Raw genomic sequence first — 22,641 nt, 5'->3', positions numbered from 1 at the left:
TCAGGAGAAAACTCAGAGTTTAGAAAAGGTTCTTATGGGCTCTGACCTGTTTCCTCCACTCCAAAGTTCAGAACTACACCTGCTATTCTTCAAGTTTCTTCCATAATCTTAGTGTTCCTGTGGTATGGCCAGAGGTATCAGAGAATCCTGAGGACAGACAAGTTTACATCTGAGCCCTTGATGGGGGTGTGGGTATTTAAGTGGCCAGTATCAGGCAGACCTAACTCTGTGTTTGGCATCTAGTGGGCTCAGCAGGCTATGTCACTCCTTGCCCTAAGCAGGTATTACTTCTCCCTGAGATGTGTTCCTTCTGAAAGCCAGGGACTCTTGGCCTCCAGGGTCCTATGCCTTTGTCTAGGGCTTTCGGGGATACCACTGGACCAATCAGATCCTACATTTTTGGAAACTGGAGCCTTGAGAAAAGTAGTAATTGCCCCAAGCCACACTATCAGATAGACTGTCCCACAGTTGGTTTGGAAGGACAAGTGGGTCCTCTCAGCCTCTTGGTCCTTGGAAGACAGTCTAACAGCCAGTTGTTTGAGAACTGCATTGGCAAAGAATCCCCATGGTGACTAGAAATGACCTTGGGTCATGTTGGTGAGCTACCAGTTCATGGGCCCACAGTAAGGCAGCTGATTCTGATACTCATCACCTGGGCATCTGCCACGTTATGGAACAAAGCAGCAAGCAATCTTGGCCCACTAAGAACCACAAAGCTGCTTCTTCCTGTCTTCCTCCAGCAAGAGAGTTAACCAGAAGGCCTTCCATATTCAGTGAAAGGCAGGGTGAGTCCTCCCTCCTAGACTGGTCATCACTCTCCAGGAACACTCCCTGACATGATCCCTGTGGGGTCCAGGACAGAGTCCCAATGTTGCCCTTGGCAGAGATGTGGTCCAACCTCCGAATGCTTCTACTTCAGAGGGTCCACAACCAAAAGAAAGGTCTTAGTCAGGCTCCTTTCTACAGACCAGGTTGGACAGTGAGGGGCACCCACCTACCCAGCCTGAAAACCGGTCTAAAGACTCCATAAGGCATTGCAGGTAAGACCCCTGGACAGGTTCTACGCCCAGAGGTGATAGAACCAAGCTTGAGCATGAAGTCAGTACAGCAATGTTTAATGGTTGAATTGTACACTGGCTCTGACATATCCAGAAAGGCAACTTTTCATGTTTCAAAAATAGATTTGATAGAAAGACTTACATATTCATAAATAGGTAATGCGAAAGTTTCCCCTATGTGCATGGCATCCTTGGGCTGGCAGTTCTGCCCCTGCCCAGACCCTGCAGGGGTGAGTTTGGCTAGAGGCCCACTGCTGGCAGTATCGTGGGACAGGGTAACCCTTTCAATGTGAACCAGGGGCTTCGGGTAGATCCCCTCCATTTGGGGCCTGTGTCCTTGAGAACAGACTTCCACACAAAGAGACATGAAGCCCTCCTCTAGCACCTTTAGTGGACAAGACCTCTACACCTGGGGCAGCCACCCCAGCCCTACCAGCCCTTCTGTGGGAACTTCCTCCCCAACAGCATCTACCTCCACCTGTTCCTGCTGTTCAGTAACTTTTCAAACAAGGGAAGAGATTAAACTTCTGTTGCCCCAGAGGCCCAGGGCTGCTGCTGCTGGCTGCCAGCCAAGCCTGCCCAGGGGAAGGGAAACAGCTGGCTTTGTTTTTCTACTCTCACACTTGCCTATTTACTGGTCCTCAAGCCCTGAGCACCTTCTGGCAAAGGTCCGAAGGTCTCTCTGAACACTTTGGTGGGACAGGCACCTCAGCAGAGGGCCAGAGCCTTGGCCCTACTATTAGAAATGATGCCTGCAGCTTCTCCATAGAAGCCAGCTTCAATCCAGGACTGGGGCACTCCCAGACCACAGAATCAGGGGATAAACATTGGGAGTAAGGCCTGTGGCTGGGGAGGGGTGGGCTCCCTTCATAGATGTGTGCTTTGGGTCACTTGTAGGATTCTATGCTGTAAGAAGGCAGGCTGGCTAAGAGATCTAGGAGAGGGAGTCACGTTGGCCCCAAATGGTGGGCAGAGAGGTGGGCAGGCTGTGGAGGCCATGGTCATTCCCACTGGTGAGGGCTCTAGGCCTGGCCTTCCAGACCTGCACCTGGCAGTAGAACGGGAACCTGGAAATTGAGACAACAGGGTGGTTACAGGGCAGGGCTGGGGGAGTGCAGGACTCAAGGAGACTGGAGTTTGGGCTAAACTCTTAGACCAGGGCTGCTCCTAGTTAAGGGCACAGGGCAGGGCCACATCCACACTCCACACCCAGGGATTGTGAAAGTGAGGTTATCTTCTTGTGAATGGAGAAAGAAATAATCCTCCTGGTTGCTGGGTGAGCCAAGGAGCCACCAGTGAAGAAGGCTCCCTGGCCAAGCAGGGCTTACTGAATTCTGTTCCATTCCAAGTTAGGCCTAAGGCAGTCCTCAACTTTCCTAACACCGCCACTTTAATAGTGACCCCACAACCATAAAATTATTTTCGTACTTACTTAACTATAATTTTGCTAGTTATGAATCATAATGTAAGTATCTGTTCTCAGGTAGGTGACCGCTGTGATAAGGTTATTTCAGTCCCCTAAAGCAATCATGACTCACAGGTTAAGAAACGCTGCTTTATGGGATTCATGGCCTCCAACCTTGGAGGCTGGGAAGTGAGCTCATGGCCCAGGGTGGCAAGTGAGCCCCATCACCAGTCAGTTGCCATCTTGTGAAAGAAAGGGTAAAGTCCTGTTTAGAGCAAAAGGCCTCTGACCTCTTTCCTCTAGGCGCTAAGTACAGAAGAACCCTAGTGTCCTGCTGGGCTCAGCACTGGTATTGCTAAAGAGCAAGAGTCGTCGGTAGCTATGGCAGGGTCAGTATCTAAACTCAGACAGACACATCCTAAAATTGGGACAGACCAAAGACCTGGCAAACTCCCCACCACCCAGCAAAAGAGCAGGGCTGTAAGAGGACGGGGCTGCCTTCCTGACTGGCCCTGGAAACATCAACCCCACAGGATCTACTCATGGAACCATGGATGCCAGATGGCTCCGAAGACCACGAGCAGTGCAAAGGGCACTGTCAGTGTTGGGTACTTATCCACCCATGGCTGGGGCCAGGTTCTGCAGTGGAGGGGTCAGGGAAGAAGCCAGATCTCCCGAGAGGAGTTTGAGCCAACTGAAACCAGCAAGCAGGACCTTCTCAACTGCATTGGGCCCAGGAAAGGCAGGCTGTTTTCTGATAGGTGATCCCTGTGAAAAGACCATTGCCCCCCTCAAAAGGATCGTGACTTATGGGTTAAGAAAGACTTATGGGCTTCATGGCCTTCAGCCCTTGGAGCCTTGCAGCTTCAACCCAGTACAGCCACATGATCCCCACCTGAGAAACCCTTAGAGCAGGCTCTGATTCACTCAGACCACCTTCCGTCCCACCAGAGCCAGGCTCAGCTAACACACAGGCTGCTCCTACCTGCATGGGGCCCAGTGAGGGTAGACCCGTCTATCTAGTTCACCACAGTTATCTCCCTCGGCTGCTGGGTAATTGTTGCAAAGCCTTGCTTCAGCCCTGTGGCCATATCTCCGTAGGAAAGGTGCTGACAGGCCAGAATGCTTGAGGTGGGAGGCAAGGGTAGGACGCCAGCAGGAGGGGACAACTCCTCCTGACCCCAGCAGGAAGCACCCGTTAAGGCAGTGTGTGTTCTGCCTTCAAGCTGTCCCTTTCAAGCTGCTCCTTTTCCCTTAAACCTTCACTTTCCTATCTCACCCCTAAACCACACTGAAAGATCTTTTTTTCAAACTGACTGGCAATATTTTGGGCCTTAAGCCCGAAAACAGTTCCCAGTTGGCCCCTGGCCATGACCCTACAATTGGGTCAGTGAAAATGAGATGCTACATGGAAAAGCAGAAACATCTGAGAGGTCTTGGTAAGGCAACGAGCCAGGCCCAAGGAGCTAAGAGCTCCAAGCTGGCAGTGAGGACAGAGACACTGACTGATTCCACCTGATGAGCTCAGGCTTCCCCGGAACAAGGCTCGACACCAGTCTGTTAGCCTAATTGATGTGCTTTTTACACTTTGGTAAGAGGCAGGAGAATGACCTGGAAGAACCTTGGGTACCAGCCACATCCTTGGAGAGCAGCAACCCACTGCATGTCTGCAGCAGTCAAGGCAGGAGAAAGTCAGAACCAACATGAGGAGGCTGGGCAGCACAGCCATCCCATTCCTCACCATAGTCTGCTGGACGGCTCAGGCTAGTCCTGGAATGTGAAGAACATAGAGGGAGCAGATGCTGGCTGGTAGGATGGTCCACATCCTGCCCTGGGCCAATAGCCTTCTGCACAGGACACCCTGCTTCACATTTCTCTACCCAGCATCCAGGCCAGGGATGCAGAATCCCTCTGGAGAAGCCAGTGCCCTGGAGGGCAGACTCTGAAGGGTGGGGCTTGACAGGCTGGAGACAAAAAAGGGGGTGTCTTAGCCTGCCTGCCCCGCCCCCCGAGTCAGCACCCACAGCCCCAGCTCTCCACAATGTCCTTGCTGTCCAGCTGGATGTGGTCTGTGTTCTTCTCACTGAACATGGGGCCTCCGTGCCTCATGATGAGTTCAGTGGCTACTCTGATGAAGGCCTCCTCCACATTGCTGGAGTCCTTGGCAGAGGTCTCGATGGCACAGAGGATGTCATAATGCTCGGCCAGGCTCTGTGCCTCTGCCAGTGAGACCTCCCGGAAATCAGCAAGGTCTGACTTGTTCCCTGTGGAGAAAAGCCAAGTAAAGCATAGTAAGACCCACAGGTGCGAGACTTGCAGGATCCTACCCAGCAAAGCCACACCAAAAGTCTCCAGGCATGCCCCACCTGGGCTCCAGGGAAACACTATGCGGTGTGGTGATTGACCTAAAATAGTCCGCTTTAACCTTTTGAAAGATGTTATGTACATGGGTGTCTTGTTGGAGTGTGTGTCTGTGAACCATATGTATTCCTGGCAGCCACAGAGACCAGAAGATATATCCTCTGGAAGTGGAGTTATAGATGGTTTGAGCCAAAATGTAGGTGCTTCGGGGGAACTCAGGACATGAGGAAGGGAGTGCTCAAACACTGAGCCATCTCTCCAGCTACTACTTTAATCTTTTTTAATTTATTTCTTTGAGACAGGTACGGCTGTGGCTGACAGAACACCCTCTGTAGACCCTGTCTGGCCTTGAACTCAGATCTTTGCTTCTGCCTCCTGAATGCTAGGATGAAAGGAGAACACCACCACACTCAGCACTTTTTAACCATTTGTAACAAGAGTTTTCCAGGCCAGTGGCGGTATGCACCTTTAATCCCAACACTCAAAGAGGATTAAAGAGGCAGGTGGGTCTCTGAGTTTAAGGCCAACCTGGTCAACTGAGCAAGTTCCAGTATATCCAAGGTTACCTGGAGAAACCTTGTCTTGAAAAAAAAACCTAAAAAATAAATAAACAGATTAATTAATTAAGAGTTCTCATTGGGTTGCCTAGGCTAGACTGGAAGCTGTTGACTATAGCAATCCTCCTGCCTCTCAGGCTCTTGAGTAACCACCCAATCAGGCTGCCTTTAATTTTAAAGCTCCTATTATCAGCTGACAGGATGGCTCAGTGGGTTGAGATGCTTGTGACCCAGTCCAATCCCCAGTACCTACATGGTGGAAAACTGACTCTAAGTCGTCCTTTAACCTCCACGCACATATACCAGACAGACGGTAGACAGACAGACAGATGCAGGTAGGCAGGCAGATAGACTGAGACAGATTTTCTTTTTAATGTTTAAAACTCTTATTCTAGGCCAGCAGAATAGCTCAGCAGATACAGGCACTGTTGCCAAGTCAACTGATCTGATTTCAGTTCCCAGGACCCACTTAGGAAAAGGGGAGAACTGACTCTAGCAAGTCTTCTGATTTCTACATGTGCACTGCAGTGTATGCCTGCATGTTCAGACTACACGCTAAATGTAATTTTTAAATGTAAATAAATAAATCAATAAAGTTCTTATTCTATGATGTCTCACCTTGTTTCCTTTTTACTGCTTTTTTCCTCCTCTGCAGTTCTGGAGATGAAACCTATAGCCTCTTCCACACTAGCTAAGTGTTCAACCACTGAGCAGCAAATTAGACAGACACATTGCTTCCTTTGAGCATGAGAAGCTGCACTGTCTGCAGAAACACCATGCCTTAGAACTAGGTGATCTGGCACACAGAGACTGCAGAACCAACCCCAGCACCCTTTATGCCTTCCAATCTCAACCCTGAGTCTAACTTTGGAACTGACAAGGGGAAATGAGGATTTGAAAGCTCCTGGTTCAACTTCCATTTCCTTCCCTGTCCAAGATCAGCCCCTCTCTAGGCAGGCTTACTCTATACTGGAAAAAGAAAAAAGGGAAAGGCAGAGATAAGGCTTGCTCCAGACCCCTCCAGTCACCATCCCTGACTCACCAATCAGCAGCTGCACGATGTTGGAGCCCGCGTACTTCCTCACATCCTCGATCCAGTGAGGCACTGACAAGAAGGTACTCCTCTTGCTGATGTCATATGCAAGGATGGCCCCATTGGCACTTCGGTAGTAGCTCTGGGTGATGGTCCGGAACCGCTCCTGGCCAGCTGTGTCCCAAATCTGTAGCTGAAGGGGTTGACCCAACGACTCGTGTCAAAGGGACAGGAAGTGCAGTACCACAGACCCATGCCCAGAACCGCATGCCCACTGGCCTAAAGATAGCTCACAGCAATAGCCCTCTGCCAGCCTTGGGAAGACTGGACTTAGAAAGATCCAGACTGGAGAGATGGCTTCTGTGCAATCCCAAGGACCAGAGTTTAGGTCCCAGCTCTCACCTACAAACCAGCCTCCTCACACAGTTGGAACCTCAGCTCTAAGTGGGGCAGGGGCAGGATCACTGAAGCTTGCTGGTTTCTAGCGTAGTCAAAAAACAAAAACCTTAAGCCCCAGGTTCAGGAAGAGACTCTGCCATAAAAGGAATAGATGGGAAGTGATAGGCAGGTACCCAACTCTTCTGACCTCTGGATGTGCACAGATAAATAAAAAAATAAAATACATATAAATAAAATATAAAGAAGAAAATGGGATGGGGGCAGGGAGGAAGCAGCCTACCTCAAAACTCTAAGGTCCCTCAAGACAAGAAAGAGGCAATTCTGAACTGTGGCTCTCCCCTTAACCCTGATTACAGCTGCAGATGCTGACTGCCCTAGTCTGGAGGTGAGGAACTGGTTCCAAGGCTGCACTGAGGCTATGTCGTTTCTCCTGCAAACTCACTGAGTCCTGATTGTACAGCTTTGGGCCTGATAATTCTACAGTTGGTGGTGAGGAAGCACCTTGGCCAAAGCACAGGACCAAGGGCCTTTCTCCACCATCTTCATTTAACAAATGCCAATGCCCTACGGTAGGCACCCTGCTGGACTGGGCAGTAGGGAGGTGGCACCTGCATGTGATGATCCCTGCCAGGAACAGCTAAAGAACAAATGACCACGAAATCTCTATAGTTGATGAGAAATAAGTCTTTTTTTAAAAAATCCAAGGAGACCGACAAATCCTAAGCAGAAGAAACACAATAAATTGTAGTGGATCACAGCCAAACTGATGGGGATTGGGGCAGAGAACAGAAAACAAAAAAACAAAATAATTAAATCTACACTTCCTCCTGAGTTACTGGGTCACAGCAGCAAGGCTTTTGTCCTGGATGGTCACTTCCTTTTTCATTCTAATGAACGCTCAGTTGACACCTTCACAGAGTAGAACCATCTACTCCCTCACCCAAATTTCTTCTTCTTTCTTTTTGGACAGTGTTGGGAACTCGGGATCATGCACACTGATCACTGCACACTGATCATGCACACTTATCACTGAGCTATATAGTTCCAGGACACACCCTTCTCCACACTTTACAGTCTGACATAACATAGACTCACACATACAGACACAGACAGACAGACAGACGGACAGACGGGGACACACACACACACTCACTGCCCCATCCTTCATGTGAGTCCTTTAAGGACAGGGCTATGTCTATCTGATTTGCTATTCTCGGCCCCTAGCACAGTGCCTAGCATGAGGCGTTCAATACCAATAAAAACAGAAGGAATGGGTACTATGTCTGTCCTAGGAAGCCTGGCCTGATCAGACTCAAAGCCCCAGTTTCTGACAGCTAACTGCTGATCAATTTAGTGTTATGAAAGCTGAGAGCCTTTTTCACTGCCAAGATGAACCTCAAACTGACACCACCCCAGTCCCGACTACTACATGGAGGCCGGCAGGGTCTGGTTCTGCACCCTCTCCCTGCCACACCCTGCTTCTCAATCCTTCCCAGCAGAGACTTCTCAGCCCACACTTGACCTTTAGGAGAAATTCTCCGGGATGCTGATATCTAGAGTTATGTCCATGAGCAACTGTGGGACCAGAGAACACTTTGAGTTCTAGTGAGGACAAAAAAAGGACTACCAGAGCATATGTGCAAATTAAAAAAACAAAACAAAAAGCATTGCCTCTCTGCTGCCACTGAGTACCTTCTTTGGCCCTGTAATGGGAAGACTGAGAACCACCATCCTCTATGGAAGTGGGACTCCTGATCAATTTTAATTTCCACACTTAATGACTCTTAAGCCAATGCTGGCCCACAAGTCCCTGATGAAGCAATGTTATCTATATCTTCTGGTCCTACCTTCTTAGTATTGGGCTCTTTTATCCATCCTTTATTGCCTTGGGGTAGCTCTCCCTGACACTCATGCTCCAGCCCTAAGCAGAAGTAACTCCTGTTCCCTTCATGTTCTTGTCTAACAACCTATACCATAAAAAGCATTATCTATTTACCAAGTATCCATCAAGATGACTTTAGGAGCTAGGCAAGGAACATCAGCCAAGGAACAACACACACACACACACACACACACACACACACACACACACACAGAAGCAGGAGCTGCAAGCTGCTTTCCAGGGATTCATGGTTCACAGTCCCACTGAGTAAGTCACATGGCTTCAGTAAATCAACCCTGTTTATTAGGTTAAAAACATCACTGAAGTTCGGTTCCAAGACCTGTGTCCTGTCCTGTCCCTCCCAATGGAAAAGGAGCCTGTCCTGAGTAAGCAGACAGTGGAAAGTTCCAGCCTTCTTCGCTTTAGAAGAGAACCTTGGAAAAGTTAGTTCTCAGGGCAAAAATCGAGATGGTCAGGCTGACCCAAATACACGTTCCTGAGCTATTTTTTATGATGTCTTGGGACATGAGTCAAACCAGGAGGTAGTGTCTGAGGGCTCCTCCTCTGCCAGCCTCTGCTGTGCTTTGTCCTCTAGGGAAGAGCTGAGCTGCGGGTTCTCCAATGCTGCAAAACCCCCAGTGTGTTATACTAATTGTCAAAAGGCAAGAGTCACTCTAAGGGAAGTACAGTAGGTAGGCAAGTTCAACCTGCTGTCTGGTGCCCTGCTTTGGAAGAAGGAGTGAATGGGTGATAAATGTTCCCTGGGGATGGCATGGCAGCCTCACAGCTTGAGCTAGTGACCTGTTGCTCAGGCTTCAGTATCCAAAGACTTGTGTCTCCAGGTCCTGAGGCTGGAGGCTCACTGCTCTGGGTTTTAATTAGCAGCCACTGTAACCCTCATCTCCCACAGCTTGCTTTACACTCCTTAATGAACCTCAGAATTGGGAGCCTTAGCTCCTACAGTAGTTGGTGTCACAGCTTTCAGGCTTAATGTGTCCAGTACCCCCGCCTGGCCCCTTAAGGCCTGGCAGCTCCTTGGAACTCTTCAAGCAACTGAAGCTAGCAGTTTCTCGTCCCTGGTTCCTCAAAGCCTTCTCTCTCTCTTCTCCTTTGGATCTCTGAATGCTTTGTCTGCCATCTCTATCCCCGTGTTTCTAACCCGACATTCTCGGGAACTCTTTCACCGCCCTCTCCTGCTCCTGCGTTCGCTGCTACCATAGCTTCCGGTTCTGCCCTCACCTCATCACATCACCACCTCAGCCTACTTTACTAATAATAATGGCCAAAAGAAGGCAAGAAAAGTGCCTTCAGGAGAAACCTTGCATTTGACCTGATGCTGCAACCCCAGGTTCAGTACAAGAGAGTCCTGCAGCTGAGTGTGAAATGAACTGAGCTGACTGCCGATACAGCCAGAAAGGTGCTGTGCCAAGGGTATCTACACCATCACAGTGTGGTCCTTCAAACAAATCAAGGGCTGTGTGTGCCTCAATCACAGCTCTGTTGAGCTACCCGTGGTGTGCTCCCCACTTCTGTCCTGTGGAAGTGGCTGCTAGAGTTCATAAGGCTCGTGATGGCAAAAGTTTAGCACAAGCTGTTTGAAGCAGTCAAGATGGGGGTGATGACTCTGTAGTTAGAAGGCTTCTTGGTCAGCCAGCAGCTTCAAGAAATCCAAGAGGCCAATCAGAGCCAGCTACTTGGTTGATAATCCTCTGCTCAAGGCAAAAGGATATCAAGAAAAGTTTAATAGCTATCAAGTTATGTTTGCCCCCCCCCCCCCCCGTGGTGGTTTGAATAGCTTTGGCCTCCAAATTTGGTGTCTGAATGCCTGGTCCATAGGAACCGGCCTTGTTGGAGTGTGTGGTCTCACTGTTACTGTAGGACTGGGATTAGAGGTCTCCTGTGCTTGACCTAACCCAGTGTGGAACACCCCCTTCTACTACCTGTGGATCAAGATGTAGAACTCTCAGCTCCTTCTCCAGCGCCATCTCTGCCTGCATGCTGTCATGACATGCACCATGACAATAATGGGTTAAACCTTTGAAACTGTAAGCCAGCCCCAATTAAATGTTGTCTTTTGTAAGAGCTACTGTGGTCATGATATCTCTTCACAGTAATAGAGACCCTAAGATAGTCCCCAAGGCTTAACTTATTTAAAGGAATTCTGCACCAAGAATAACCCCAAGTCCCTCAACATGTTTTGTCAAGGCTCAACATCAGGAAGTACTTTAGTCCCTTGCAGTAATGTGGCTCCTACATGGGGGTTTGTGGCAATGCAAAGAAGAATGTGGCCATGTGACTAAGGGGTCTTCCAGCCATGCTAAGAGATCAGGTCCGTGGTGCCTTGTGCTCACACAAGCAGAACTCAGCAGCGTGCCTAGAGCTGATAGCATTTCCAATCTGTCACACCAGAATTGATTTGGGTTTTTTGTCTTATTTTGTTTTTGTTTTTGAGATCTCATATATCCAGGTTGGCCTCAAACCCTATGTAGCCAACAGTGACCTTGAACTTCTGATCCTTCTGTTTCCATCCTCTCTGAGCCTCAGGATTACGGGAATGTGCCATCGTTCCTAGTTTTATGCTGGGGATAGAACCATGGCTTCCTGCATTGCAGCATGTCCAGTACAAGATTACTTACAACTTCAGTGTCACGGGAGAGGTTGTGACAGGGGTGTTCTGAGCCTGCAGCCCTAGCCCCTCACTCTGTGCAGGTTTCCCACAGCACATGGAAAGTTTTTTTCAGCAAATCTCCTCAGTGAGTTACATCTCCCACAAGAATCAAACCCTTGCCTAAATGTTCATGACAGGTTTGCCTTTGACAAACAGGTCCTGCCTCAGTTGCCCCCTTCTTCCCTTCCTGGAAGCTCAGACCTGGCCATTGGGTCACAGCACCAAGAGCCTGGAACACAAGGTTCCCTCCCAGGCATCTGGCCCAGTTCAGACAGGCACCACAGTACCAGAACAATACGCAATAGAAGGGGCTGTCAGTTCCTTGTGTGACTGTGCCTATCAGGAGAGCCTTTTGTAACAAGAGTGGCATTCTTAAAGTGAAGGCCATGAGTTCTGCCCTCATTGGCCCTTAGAGTCTCCATAGTTACATCTCTAAACTGAAGATCTCTCTATTGCCAGTTAAGGTGGTTTGTTTGTTTGTTTGTTTGTTTTTAAATAGGGGTTGAGGAATTGAGCTAGGACTTTGTGCATGTTAAACAAGTGCTTCTACCCCTAGCTGTACCCTCTGACTCCCAGGCCGTCTTAATTTTCCAGTTATCCTCAGTCCAATATACTGCATCCTGTGATGCTCAGCTTGCTCCACTCTTCAATACCCTCCCTGTGCCCTGCCACTCTGGTAATAAAAAAGTGTCACCAGCTTGGGATCTCAGCTCAGCCATGGGTCCTCTGTCCTCCCCATATCAACAGTCAGAACACAGTGTACAACAGCCTCCCAGAAAAAGCTGACCACCCTATTTCCTGCTGCCCTCAGAACACAGGGGATATGATGCCAACAGTATCAAGCTGGCCTGGGAGCAATCCATCTCCCCATCTCTCCCCGTGTTCAAGCTGTAGCCACACTTTTTAGCATGTTCCTATGGTCTGGTCTCCACTGTTAAGGAATGAATACTCTTCCATTTTCCAATGCCTCCCTCAACCCTCCTGGACAAGGTGGACTGCTTCTTCTTCTAGGCTTGTCCAGAATGCAACATATATCCCTGTGTGCCCGCAGCAGCCATAGCCACCACGGGGCTCTGCACTGCAGTAGCTGTCTTCACTATCAACACTGCCCTGCTGTGGCCATGTTTGCAACTGGTGTGTCCACTGCCTGGCTCAGAATCTCAGTCACCACAGTGACAGCATTAGGTACCGGGCGCTGTCTGGGATGAGGTCTGAAGAACAGAGACCATCTCTGCTGTCAACCTTTGACAAACAAGTCCTGCCTCAGTTGCTCATAATGGGTTGACTGCTCCCAACTTCTCCCCTTCCTGGAAACTTGAACCACTCACCCCTTTCAGGGCCCTGGCCCAGTTCAAATGAGGACCATGAGACCAGCACTCCCAATAGAGGTGGAGCTGCCCTCTTCAAGACTTGGACCATTGTCTGAGAGAAGGCAGGTAGGTACTTATGGAACCATGAACAAACCATGAGCCAGTCACAGGAGAATTATTGTCCTGATTTTGAGCTGATTTCCAAGCCTGTAGTCAACAAGCACAAGGAATCCATAGAACACTGACTAGGTCCCACATAGTTTCACCATAGCTCTTACTTCAACAGCCTGAAACCCTGGGCCTTAAATAGACCCAGCAGACTCTAAAAAGTAAGCCATCCCAAAGGCCATGGCTCTCAGCATGCCAAGAAGAGTCACAGAGTTAGGAGTTCACGTTGGCCTTTCAGTAATAAAATCATTTTTCTGTATGATTTTTCTATGTATTTCACAGAAATTTTCATGTACTTCCTACAACTTTTTCTACATATTACACCTAAATACAAATATAGCACATATTAACAAGTCATAGTTACCAAACTGCTGTTTATTCTGACAACTGTAATTTTGGGGGAGGGGTCATGAAATTAGTATACCTAAGTGGTGGGAATCAATTTTTTAATTGAAACTATACAAAGAGTATTTCTTTTCTTTTTTTTAAAGATATAATTAAAGTACACTGTAGCTGTCTTCAGACACACCGGAAGAGAGCATCAGATCTCATTACAGATGGTTGTGAGCCACCATGTGGTTGCTGGGATTTGAACTCAGGACCTCTGGAAGTTCTCTTAACCACTGAGCTATCTCTCCAGCCCACAAAGAGTATCTCTGACTTTAAAAAATATTGTGCTAGGAATTTAGGTCAGTGGTAGACTACTTGCATAGAATGTACAGGACTGCATCCCCAGCATTGCAAAGTTAGGTTTTAAAAGAGAAATTTGGGAGCTGGCAGAAGAGCTTATGTTAGGCCTTGTGTTTGATCCCCAGCACCAAAAGCTTACCCACACTCAGCCACAACAACGGCAATATAGCAGTTAACTGGTATGAAATGACAAGAATTCTCTCAGGAGACGGCACAACATCCTCATAGACAGCAAACTGCCTGCAGGGACTGACCACCCTTATGCTGTTACAGTTTGAGTATTAGGTCCATGTGTCAAATGGCTTGTGACCAGCCTGTGGCACTAATGGTTTGCAGTAGAACTTCAGAAAGTGGAGCCTGGTGGAAGGAGGTGGGATCACTAGGAAACACACACACACACACACTCTGAGGATGTCAGATCCCATGAAATAGGACTTACAGTTGTAAGCTGCCATGTGAGTGAGTGCTAAAATTGAACCCAAGTCCTCTAGAAGAGCAGCCAGTGCTCTTACTGTTGAGCATCTCTTCAGTCCTGAGGACATGAACTTGAGCTCCGCCCCCCAAGTTTTTCTTAGCTACATGTTCCCATGATGCACTTGGGTTACCAGCCCAAAGCAGTCGAGGAAAACACATAAGAGCCTCTAAAAGTGTCACCTAAAGTAATCCATTCTTCTTCTGATTGATTGACTGATTGATTTTTAGGTATTTTATTACAGTGATAAAAAGCTAACCCATGCCTGTGGGCTGGAGGCCAAACTGGTAGGTAGGTCTCTCAAGTGAAGATTTACTTAGTCACCTTAAAAAGTTGCTACTTCAAAAATGGGCAAGAGTGGCCCAGTGTAAAGAGCACTGGCTGTTCTTTCAGAAAACCGAGTTCAATTCCCAGCACCCACACGGCTGCTCCTGTCTGTAACTACCACAACTGCTTCTGGCTTCTGGAAAAACCAGACATTCATGCACATGGTACACATATATGCAGGTCAACATTTACACATAAAACAAAATAAATAAATATTTTTAAATGAAAAAAGAGCCAAGTATGGTAGAGCATGCCTTTAATCCCAGCGCTCAGGAGGCAGGGGCAGGTGGATCCCTGTGAGTTCAATACCAGCCTGGTCTACACTGCAAATTTCAAGGCAGCTATAGTTACATAATAGAGAAACCCTATCAAAATATAAATAAAGGAAAAGGGGAAAAAATGAGACACATTTAGTAAATGTCTGTCACGGCCCACCACCACATGTCAAAACTGTCTTCAGGACCGAGGTGTGCCCTCTCACCTCAACTGAACCACCTGGCTATTTTTTACCTTTTACAGTGCTGGGAATGGGACACAGGGCAGGCGTCCTGGGCAAGTAAACACTCTAGCAATGAGCTACAACCCCTAGAACTGACTTTATTTGTTTGGTGGGTTGTTTAGTTTCTTATTTTATTTTTTTTTATTACTTTCATTTATTTTTGTGTACAAGAAAGGTCAGGGGATAACTTTTGGGAGTGAATTCTTTCCTCCCGTCAGGTGGATCAAACTCCGGTCATTAGGCACAGTGGCAAGCACCTCTAACCACTGAGCCATCTCACAGACTCCCATTGGCTGCTTTTTGAGACAGGATTTGAACTTACAACCCTCTTGCCTGAGGCTTATGAGTAGCTGAGACTACAGGCTTGTACAATCAGACCTTATAAACATCAGTTTTTAGGTTTTTACTTGTGTTCATGATCAGCGATGCCATCCTAAATATGGAATGTTAAACTAACTGCCTTTAATCCCAACTACCTAAGGGCTGAAGCAGGACAATCCCTTGAGCCCAGGAGTAAGCCAAGCTAGTTGCATAGATTCTGTCTCAAAATAAAGCTGGGCGTGATGGTTCAAGCCTTTAATCCTATCATTCTTTAAGCAGAAGTAGGTTGAGCTCTAGTCTACACAGCCAGTGCCTGGCCAGCCAGGACTACATAATAACACACACACACACACACACACACACACAGAGAGAGAGAGAGAGAGAGAGAGAGAGAGAGAGAGAGAGAGAGAGAAAGAGACAGACAGACAGATAGACAGACAGACACAGAGAGCACAAAAACATATAGGTGTGACTAAAGGTTAGCGAACATGACTGAATTTTTGACATCATAGATTAGAATTTAAGTGTTTTCATGGGTGCTGTTCCTTTCAGAGTAGGCTCCTTGAACTGATAGTTCTGAATGTTCAATCAGCCAAGACACTACATCCAGAGTCTTTTTTGAGACCCTGTACTTTTTTTGGCAGGTCTTCAGGGTAGATCTGATGATTCCAGACAGGCAATGGATCACTAGGGCCTGCCATTGTGTCACTAGTTAATTCTGGTCCAAAATGAATGATGCCAACACCGTGGCTCACATCATCATAGGAAGGCTGAAACAGGGGGATCACACAACACTGAGGTCAGCCTAAGCTACATGTGCAGGACCCTGAGTTCAATCTCCAGTAATGTAAATAGGACCAGTGTCAAACACCACACTGAGGACTGGCTCCCCCTTTTTCCATCCAGGAAGGTGGGGTCTCTAAAACAAAAGAATGCAATGAAGGATGGAAGAGGCCAGGTGTGGGCAAGCTCATAGTCCTAGCTCTTGAGACAGGAGTGCCGTCCCTTTGCAAAGCTATCCTGGGCTGTACGGCAAGTACAGGCCAGCCAGGTTTACATAATGAGACCCTGTCTCATCCAAAGACAACAAAGAAGATATTAAATGGGATTTAAGAAGCTATTAATGACAAAAGGCCCTTCCTTGTAAACTCACAGCAAGCTACAAGTTCCTTATCTGGCAGAATTTGGTTGATTTCTATTGCAACGTGAATAAAGCATTTTGTACTCAAACTCAGTCTCCAAGATAAGTCCTCTCTTATTCACAATGGCTGTTTTCAACACTACCCAATTCAACTGAACAAGCATTTGTTCATAATAAGCACCTGGTATCACAATGTTAAAACAATACTGCTCATCAAAATGTACAATGCAAACGATCTTTGATAACCCGATTTTTTTTTTTTTTAATTTGGGAGAGGGGAGCACAGGTGTGTCACACAGCCAATATGGAGGTCAGAGGACAACTTTCAGGAATTGATTCTCTCCTACTGTGTAGGTCCCAGGGACTGGCAGACTAGCAGCTGGCAGCAGGCAGCAAGCCCCCTGATCAGATTTTACACGGATCCTCACCCCTCTCCCTTGTTCTCATGTGCTTGCTGCTAGTATTAGAAGGTTTAACAGTACAAGGACAGGCCATTCTAGATTCCACATCCAGGCTACCTCTCCTACCCTGTACAATGGAGGCCCCCAGCAGGGGGAGGGTGGCAGCAACATTCAGATGGAACAGTGTGTGAGGAGCTGCTCCTCCTGCTACTGACCTTTAAACATGTCTCATGCCCCAAGTGTCCAAAGAAACCTTGAAGGAGCCAGATGAGGTAGCTAACACCCAAAATGCCAGCACTTGAGATGGAGGCAGAGGATCACAAGTTCAAGGCCATTCTGGGCTACAGAGTAAGACTTTTATCAAGGGGAGGGGGGACAGAGGGATGTGGGTCAATAACAAATAAGGTGAGGGGCCACCCTTCCTGACTCCGAGAGACTTCCTCTCTCAGCATCTCTTCCCATTCTGCTGACCATCCACTATGGCCAAGTCTGTAGGGGGAGCTTAGAGAATGCAAGTTAGAAGAGGAGCCATCGTATGCCCAAGATAAAACATGCTACACTAAGGCCTTAGCTTGCTTCTACACCCTGCCCACACTCACTCGCTAGCCCCCTCCAACATGAGCACTGCCTAAGAACAGTAAGAATCCTCAGGAGGCAAGGGTTAGTTTACAGTGAGGAGGGTGGCCATTGGTATCAAGAACAGATTTCTTCATAAAATCACCCTGACCTAGAATGTCTCTTATCTAACAGTCCTTTTGCTATTTCTGAGCAGAACTGAAAAGTCAAATTAATTTTATCTGAATAGGAAATGCACAAACACAAAACCAGATCCTAGACTGGAAAAACTGGGAAGGCAAACAAAAATATAAAACAAAACAAAAATTCTGGGTTGGAAGTGTAGCTCAGCAGGGCACTTGTCTAGAGTGCATGAGTCCCTGGATTCCATCATCAACGCTGATACACACATACATACATACATACATACATATACACACACACACACACACACACACACACACACACGTTTCTTTTTAAACCTTCCCTATCCCTACTTGGAAGTGACAGGAGGAGCTATGAAAACAAGAGCAGTTAGGAGACCAAACAGCCTGAGTCAAGAACACTGAGCTGGAAGCCCTGGTACTAAGGCACTGATTCCATGAGGAGGTGTGGTGGTGTCTCCACCAAGCGGCCAGGAGGCCTGATGGAGCTATGTAAAGGGATAAAATCCTAACCAGGCTCCCTGTACTCAGGGCCTGTGTGCCTAGGGATCTGCACAACCAAGTTTACATAACAGGCCTTTGTGTGCCCACATGAAGTGAGAAGCAGTAGGAATGCACACGGGGCTTAAAGCTGAGCTTTCCTAGGGGTCGGTCAGAGGGCGGTGCAGTGAGGTGGAGAAGCAAACTGACCATCTCTACTCATCCAGAGAGAAAACAGCAACAAGCAATGATAAAGCAATCCTTCTACTTGTTTGCATCATAAATCTTGGCTTTATTTACAATATACTTGGGGGGTAAAAAAGAAATGGGTAGTACTAATTGGTAAAAGAAACTTTCCTGTGTGTCTCTTTAAGTCTTTGTACTTAGGACCATATGATTATATCATCTATTTAAAACAAAAAGCTAGGATGGGGTGGCAAGATGGCTCATCAAATAAAGGGGCTTGCTACCAAGCCTGGTAACCTGAGTTTTATTCAAAGGACCCACATTGTGGAAGGAGAGAAAGGACTCATGCAAGTTGTCCTATGGCCTCTACAAGTCTGCTGTTGCACAAGCACACACATGTAATAATAATAATAATTAATAATAATAAATTTTAAAATATAACTAAAAGAAAAAAGCCAGGAAATTTTTAAATGTTTTCAAACATTCCAGTTTTTCAACACCCTTCACAAGTAGGTAAATGGTCACTAGTCCCATTTCAGAGATGAAGAGGCCTGAGGCTATCAGAAAGAACTCCAAATGCAAAGACAGAAAGAGGAGCCATGTCTTCAGACTCTCCAATCAGAAAAATAAACAGCATTCAGATTCATATGAGACACTCAGTCCTCAGACCTGAAACAAATCCTGAGGCCCCTCAAATGACCATTTAAAAAGGCTTATGAACTTGCACAGCAACTTGTGAGATCTGAGTGGGCTTTTTTAATTTATTGTATGTCTATATATGACCTGTGTCACGCATGTGTGCATGCATGCACCATGGTGCACACATGCCATGGCACACGTGTGGTGGTCAGGGGTCAGCTTTCAGGAGTCTGTTCTCACCTGAGACCCTGGGTTTGGGCAGCCAGGGCTTTTACTTGCTGAGTTATCTGACCAGCCCAAACAAGCCTATCTCAGTGTCCCTATTAGCTGATAAACACCCTAGAATATTCTGGTGGCAGCTCTTATTGAAAATATTTATATTTATACCAGTTTAAAAACTGGTTGTAGTGATAGATGTCTGAAGCCCTAGCATTTGGGAAGTAGACAAAAGGATCACAAGGGTATCCTTGGCTACATTGGGAGTTTGAAGCCAGCCTAGACCAAGTTAAGCTCTGTCTTTAAAACAAACAAACAAAACAGAGAGGAAGAAAAGAAAAACAAAACAAGAAAGCAGCCCCAAGAGCAGACTCTGCTCTTAGTGAGTGAAAAGTTCATCGGGTTCATCAGCCTTCAGAACTTTGGAGTGACCTTTCCAGGCAAAACGTAAGCACTGTACCCAGAAGCCAGCCAAATCCAGAGTTCAAATCCTGATTTTGCCCCTGACTTATAGGAGACCTCAGGTAAACCAGTTATTTCACTTTCCTTGGCTTCAGCTTCCTCTCTATAAATATTAACCAGTAAGCAAGCATATAATGAACATATGTGTCTGACGCTGGCCAAGGGGATCTGTGTCTTTAAGGGGCTTATCTCCAACAGGAAGAGATAAACAATCCAGGTCATCATGTCCAGGTAAGTGCTATAAGCACATAGACAATAAGGGGGGAAAACCCAAGAGGGCAGGGGAGGACTTGGGAATGAGTATTCATGCTAGAAGCTGAGTAATAAAATATCAGTCACACAAGGACCTAAGGGACACAGTGTGGCAAGGGGAAACAGATGCAAAGGCCATCCAATCCTGGAAAATTTAAAGAAGGGGGCTATAGAGGTTATAAGATAAGGTTGGAGACACAGGCTGGCCCATCTCTTCCAGTGGAATATACCACGGTGGTTGTAATGGGAAGTAGCTATAGAAAAAAAAAAAAAAGAACTAGGTTGAATCTGTTATTTTCAACTTTGCACTACAGCAGAACTCTCTAAACAAACAAATAAGATTGAAACACAGAAGTGAATAAGACAGTTTTGCTCTGACAACTAGAACAGAGAACTGGCTAAGATGGTTTTGCTCTGACAACTAGAACAGAGAACTGGCTAAGATGGTTTTGCTCTAACAACAGGAACAGAGAACTGGCTAAGACGGTTTTGCTCTGACTGGTGGAGAAGCAGAGCTTCTGCCTTCTTTCTTGGCCTTCCCAACTCACTCCTGGGAACTTCCAACCTCAACAGAGCTAGAGCAGCAGCTAGCCTGTCTCTAAAGGTTCCTCAAACTCTTACAAAACCCAGATCAGTTGGGAGCCGGGCTTACTGAAGAGCTTATGCAAAGAGTCCTAAGTTCAACCCTCAGCACCACAAAAAGAATAATTATCAGTAACAATGGCCTCCAGTCTGTAGAATACACCATTAAGCAGCTGACTCACAACCGCATATAGAAAGAACGAGCAACACAGCTTTGAGGTAGCACCACACAGACACAGGCCTGCTACTCCCAAGCCCTCAAGGCTGCCTCCTAAGAGTCAAAGCTGGAGTGACCATAAGGAAAAGAAGTAACAAGCTGCACAGTAGTATATTGCATAACCTCAGCTCAAGTGCACAGTCCATCCAGGGCTGCACTAGGTGACAGGTTATCGCCACAGGTAAACAGGAATACTGCCCCCTTCCCTGACCAGTCAGCACAGGGATCCACATATGCTGGGCACAGGCCAACAGCTTTCCAAAAGGAACTCATCTTCATATGCCTCTGTTTTCACACTGCACTCTGAATGTTGACTGCTGGCATTATCAGAAGGCACCAACTTGACCCTGGACATGCTCCACCCATGACAGCCCTTCCCTGGCCACCTGCTCCAAAGGGATGGTCCTGTCTGCACTTGGCTCTTTTCCACCTTGTGGGAACCAAAATATACTGAAACCCAAAAGACCGTTTAAAACCTTGCAAGCTAATCTCTAGAGGCAAGGTGGTCATAAAAAATGATTGTTGACTTGCTTCCCCCCACCCCATTCGATGGGACAGGAGAGGCAACACCCAGAAATTATCCCAACTTTATAGAAACAAAGAGCTAACTATCCCAGCCAAGGGCAACAAAGAACAAGTTTACAGCCACACAAATGAGCAGAGAACCACATAGCAACAGGGTCAAGAGACTCCCGTCCCCAGGCTTCACTTCCTAAAAAACGCAGGACAGCCCCCACCCAGTTCTCTTTAAAGCCATCTTGAAGATCCCTGTGAACCTGAAACCACGAAAATCGGCAAAGGATTTCTGTGGGGTGCAAGTCAGGAAAGTTACTGAAGGCCTCTGTGCGCAAGAACAATGCTGTGTCCTGTCTAGGATGCTACCCTTTTAGGGAGGACAGACACCTAGGTTAAGAAACTTGATTTCATTCATCGCAAATATTATTTATCAAATCATTGCCAGGACATTGTGGCAACCACATCCTGCTGTTTCTGCTGGGGTCACTGCCAAAGTTTGGTTCTCTCCCCCACCTTCCGGTATCTGTGATGAAGTTTTCGGTTTCTATCAACCCTTAGTCGGGGAGACCCCCCAACCCCCACCCCGCACAGGCCCTGGTGGAGTCGAGTTCCACCACCAGGTCCATAAAAGAGACTGCGGGGAGGCGTGGCCAGGGGGGAAATTCTGACAAAAACTTTTGGACCTCCGGTCCTAGCAGCCACTACTTCCTGGTCCCTCCCGGTCACGGGGATGTCGTTATTTGGCTGAGTGCTCCCCAGAGGGCCGCGCAGGGAAGGGTCTGTCCCGGATGCGTGGCGCTCACAGAACGACCCGCAGGTTGCCTTCCACTGCAAGTTGTTTAGAAGAAGTCCCCACACTGTGAGCACGGGGGGCGGGAGTGGGGTATAGGCTTCCTCCTCCACGTTTTGGCCGCCCACTGTCACCACTCCCAGAGCCCAAGGCGGTGCTTTCGGACCCGAACCCTGGCGGACATCAAGGCCCAAGCCAGTTCTGAAAGAAGGGGAAGCTGAAGGACTGGCTACGAACCGCCCGCAGGGAGCAAAGCAGCGGGCCGCGCCGCCTCCCACCTTGACCCGCTTGCCCTGGATCTCCAGCGTCTTCATGGTGAAGTCGACACCGATGGTGCTGCCCTGACGCGCGGAAAAGGCGCCGGTCTTGAAGCGCTGTACCACGCACGTCTTGCCAACGCTCGCGTCGCCCACCAACACCAGCTTGAACAGGAAATCGTAGTGTTCGTCCTGATCTCCCGGGCCAGGGCCCGCCATGGCTTCGCGGGAGTCTTGGGACGCAAGGGCCCGGCTTGGGCTTACGATAGCCGCGGGTCGAGGTCCGTGTACCCTAGCCGGCCCGCTGCGGGGCTACGTGCAGCGGCCGCAGCACCTGAACGAGCTGTGCGGCGGACCGATCGACGGCCCCGCCCCGCTCCGGAGCCCCGCGGACTCGGCTCCGCCCGGGAGCGCACCGCCCGGCCCTCCGCAGAGCTCTAGCCAGCCGTCGGTGCAGCGCCGGCTCAGGGCTACCTCAGGCCCACTAGTGCGCCGCCCTCAGGGCGGGACGAGCCTCCCTGATGCCCCAGCACCGCCCACCTCCCGCCACTCCGCGTCTGGGCCCCGCCCCCAGGACCGCCCAGTCGCCCCCTCCCGTAACCAACGCCTCCTATCCTGTCAATACAGTCCCGA

At 48.1% G+C, this 22,641-nt stretch overlaps 1 protein-coding gene across 1 annotated transcript; it reads right to left on the bottom strand.

The window, feature by feature from the left end:
- Nucleotides 1-1,126: 1,126 nt before the first annotated feature.
- Nucleotides 1,127-22,417, bottom strand: RAB43 (RAB43, member RAS oncogene family). The gene is made up of 3 exons (XM_080932179.1): nucleotides 22,030-22,417; nucleotides 6,424-6,607; nucleotides 1,127-4,727 (listed from the first exon to the last, which is right to left on the bottom strand). The coding sequence occupies exons 1-3, from the start codon at nucleotides 22,225-22,227 to the stop codon at nucleotides 4,477-4,479; spliced, it is 633 nt and encodes a 210-aa protein (XP_080788305.1). The 5' UTR covers nucleotides 22,228-22,417; the 3' UTR covers nucleotides 1,127-4,476.
- Nucleotides 22,418-22,641: the final 224 nt, after the last annotated feature.

This window comes from Micromys minutus, assembly GCF_963924665.1.
Source record: "Micromys minutus genome assembly, chromosome: 18".
In the NCBI taxonomy this organism is placed as follows: domain Eukaryota; kingdom Metazoa; phylum Chordata; class Mammalia; order Rodentia; family Muridae; genus Micromys; species Micromys minutus.
Note: the sequence above shows the minus strand (reverse complement) of the source record. Positions and strands in the feature narration are given on the sequence as shown.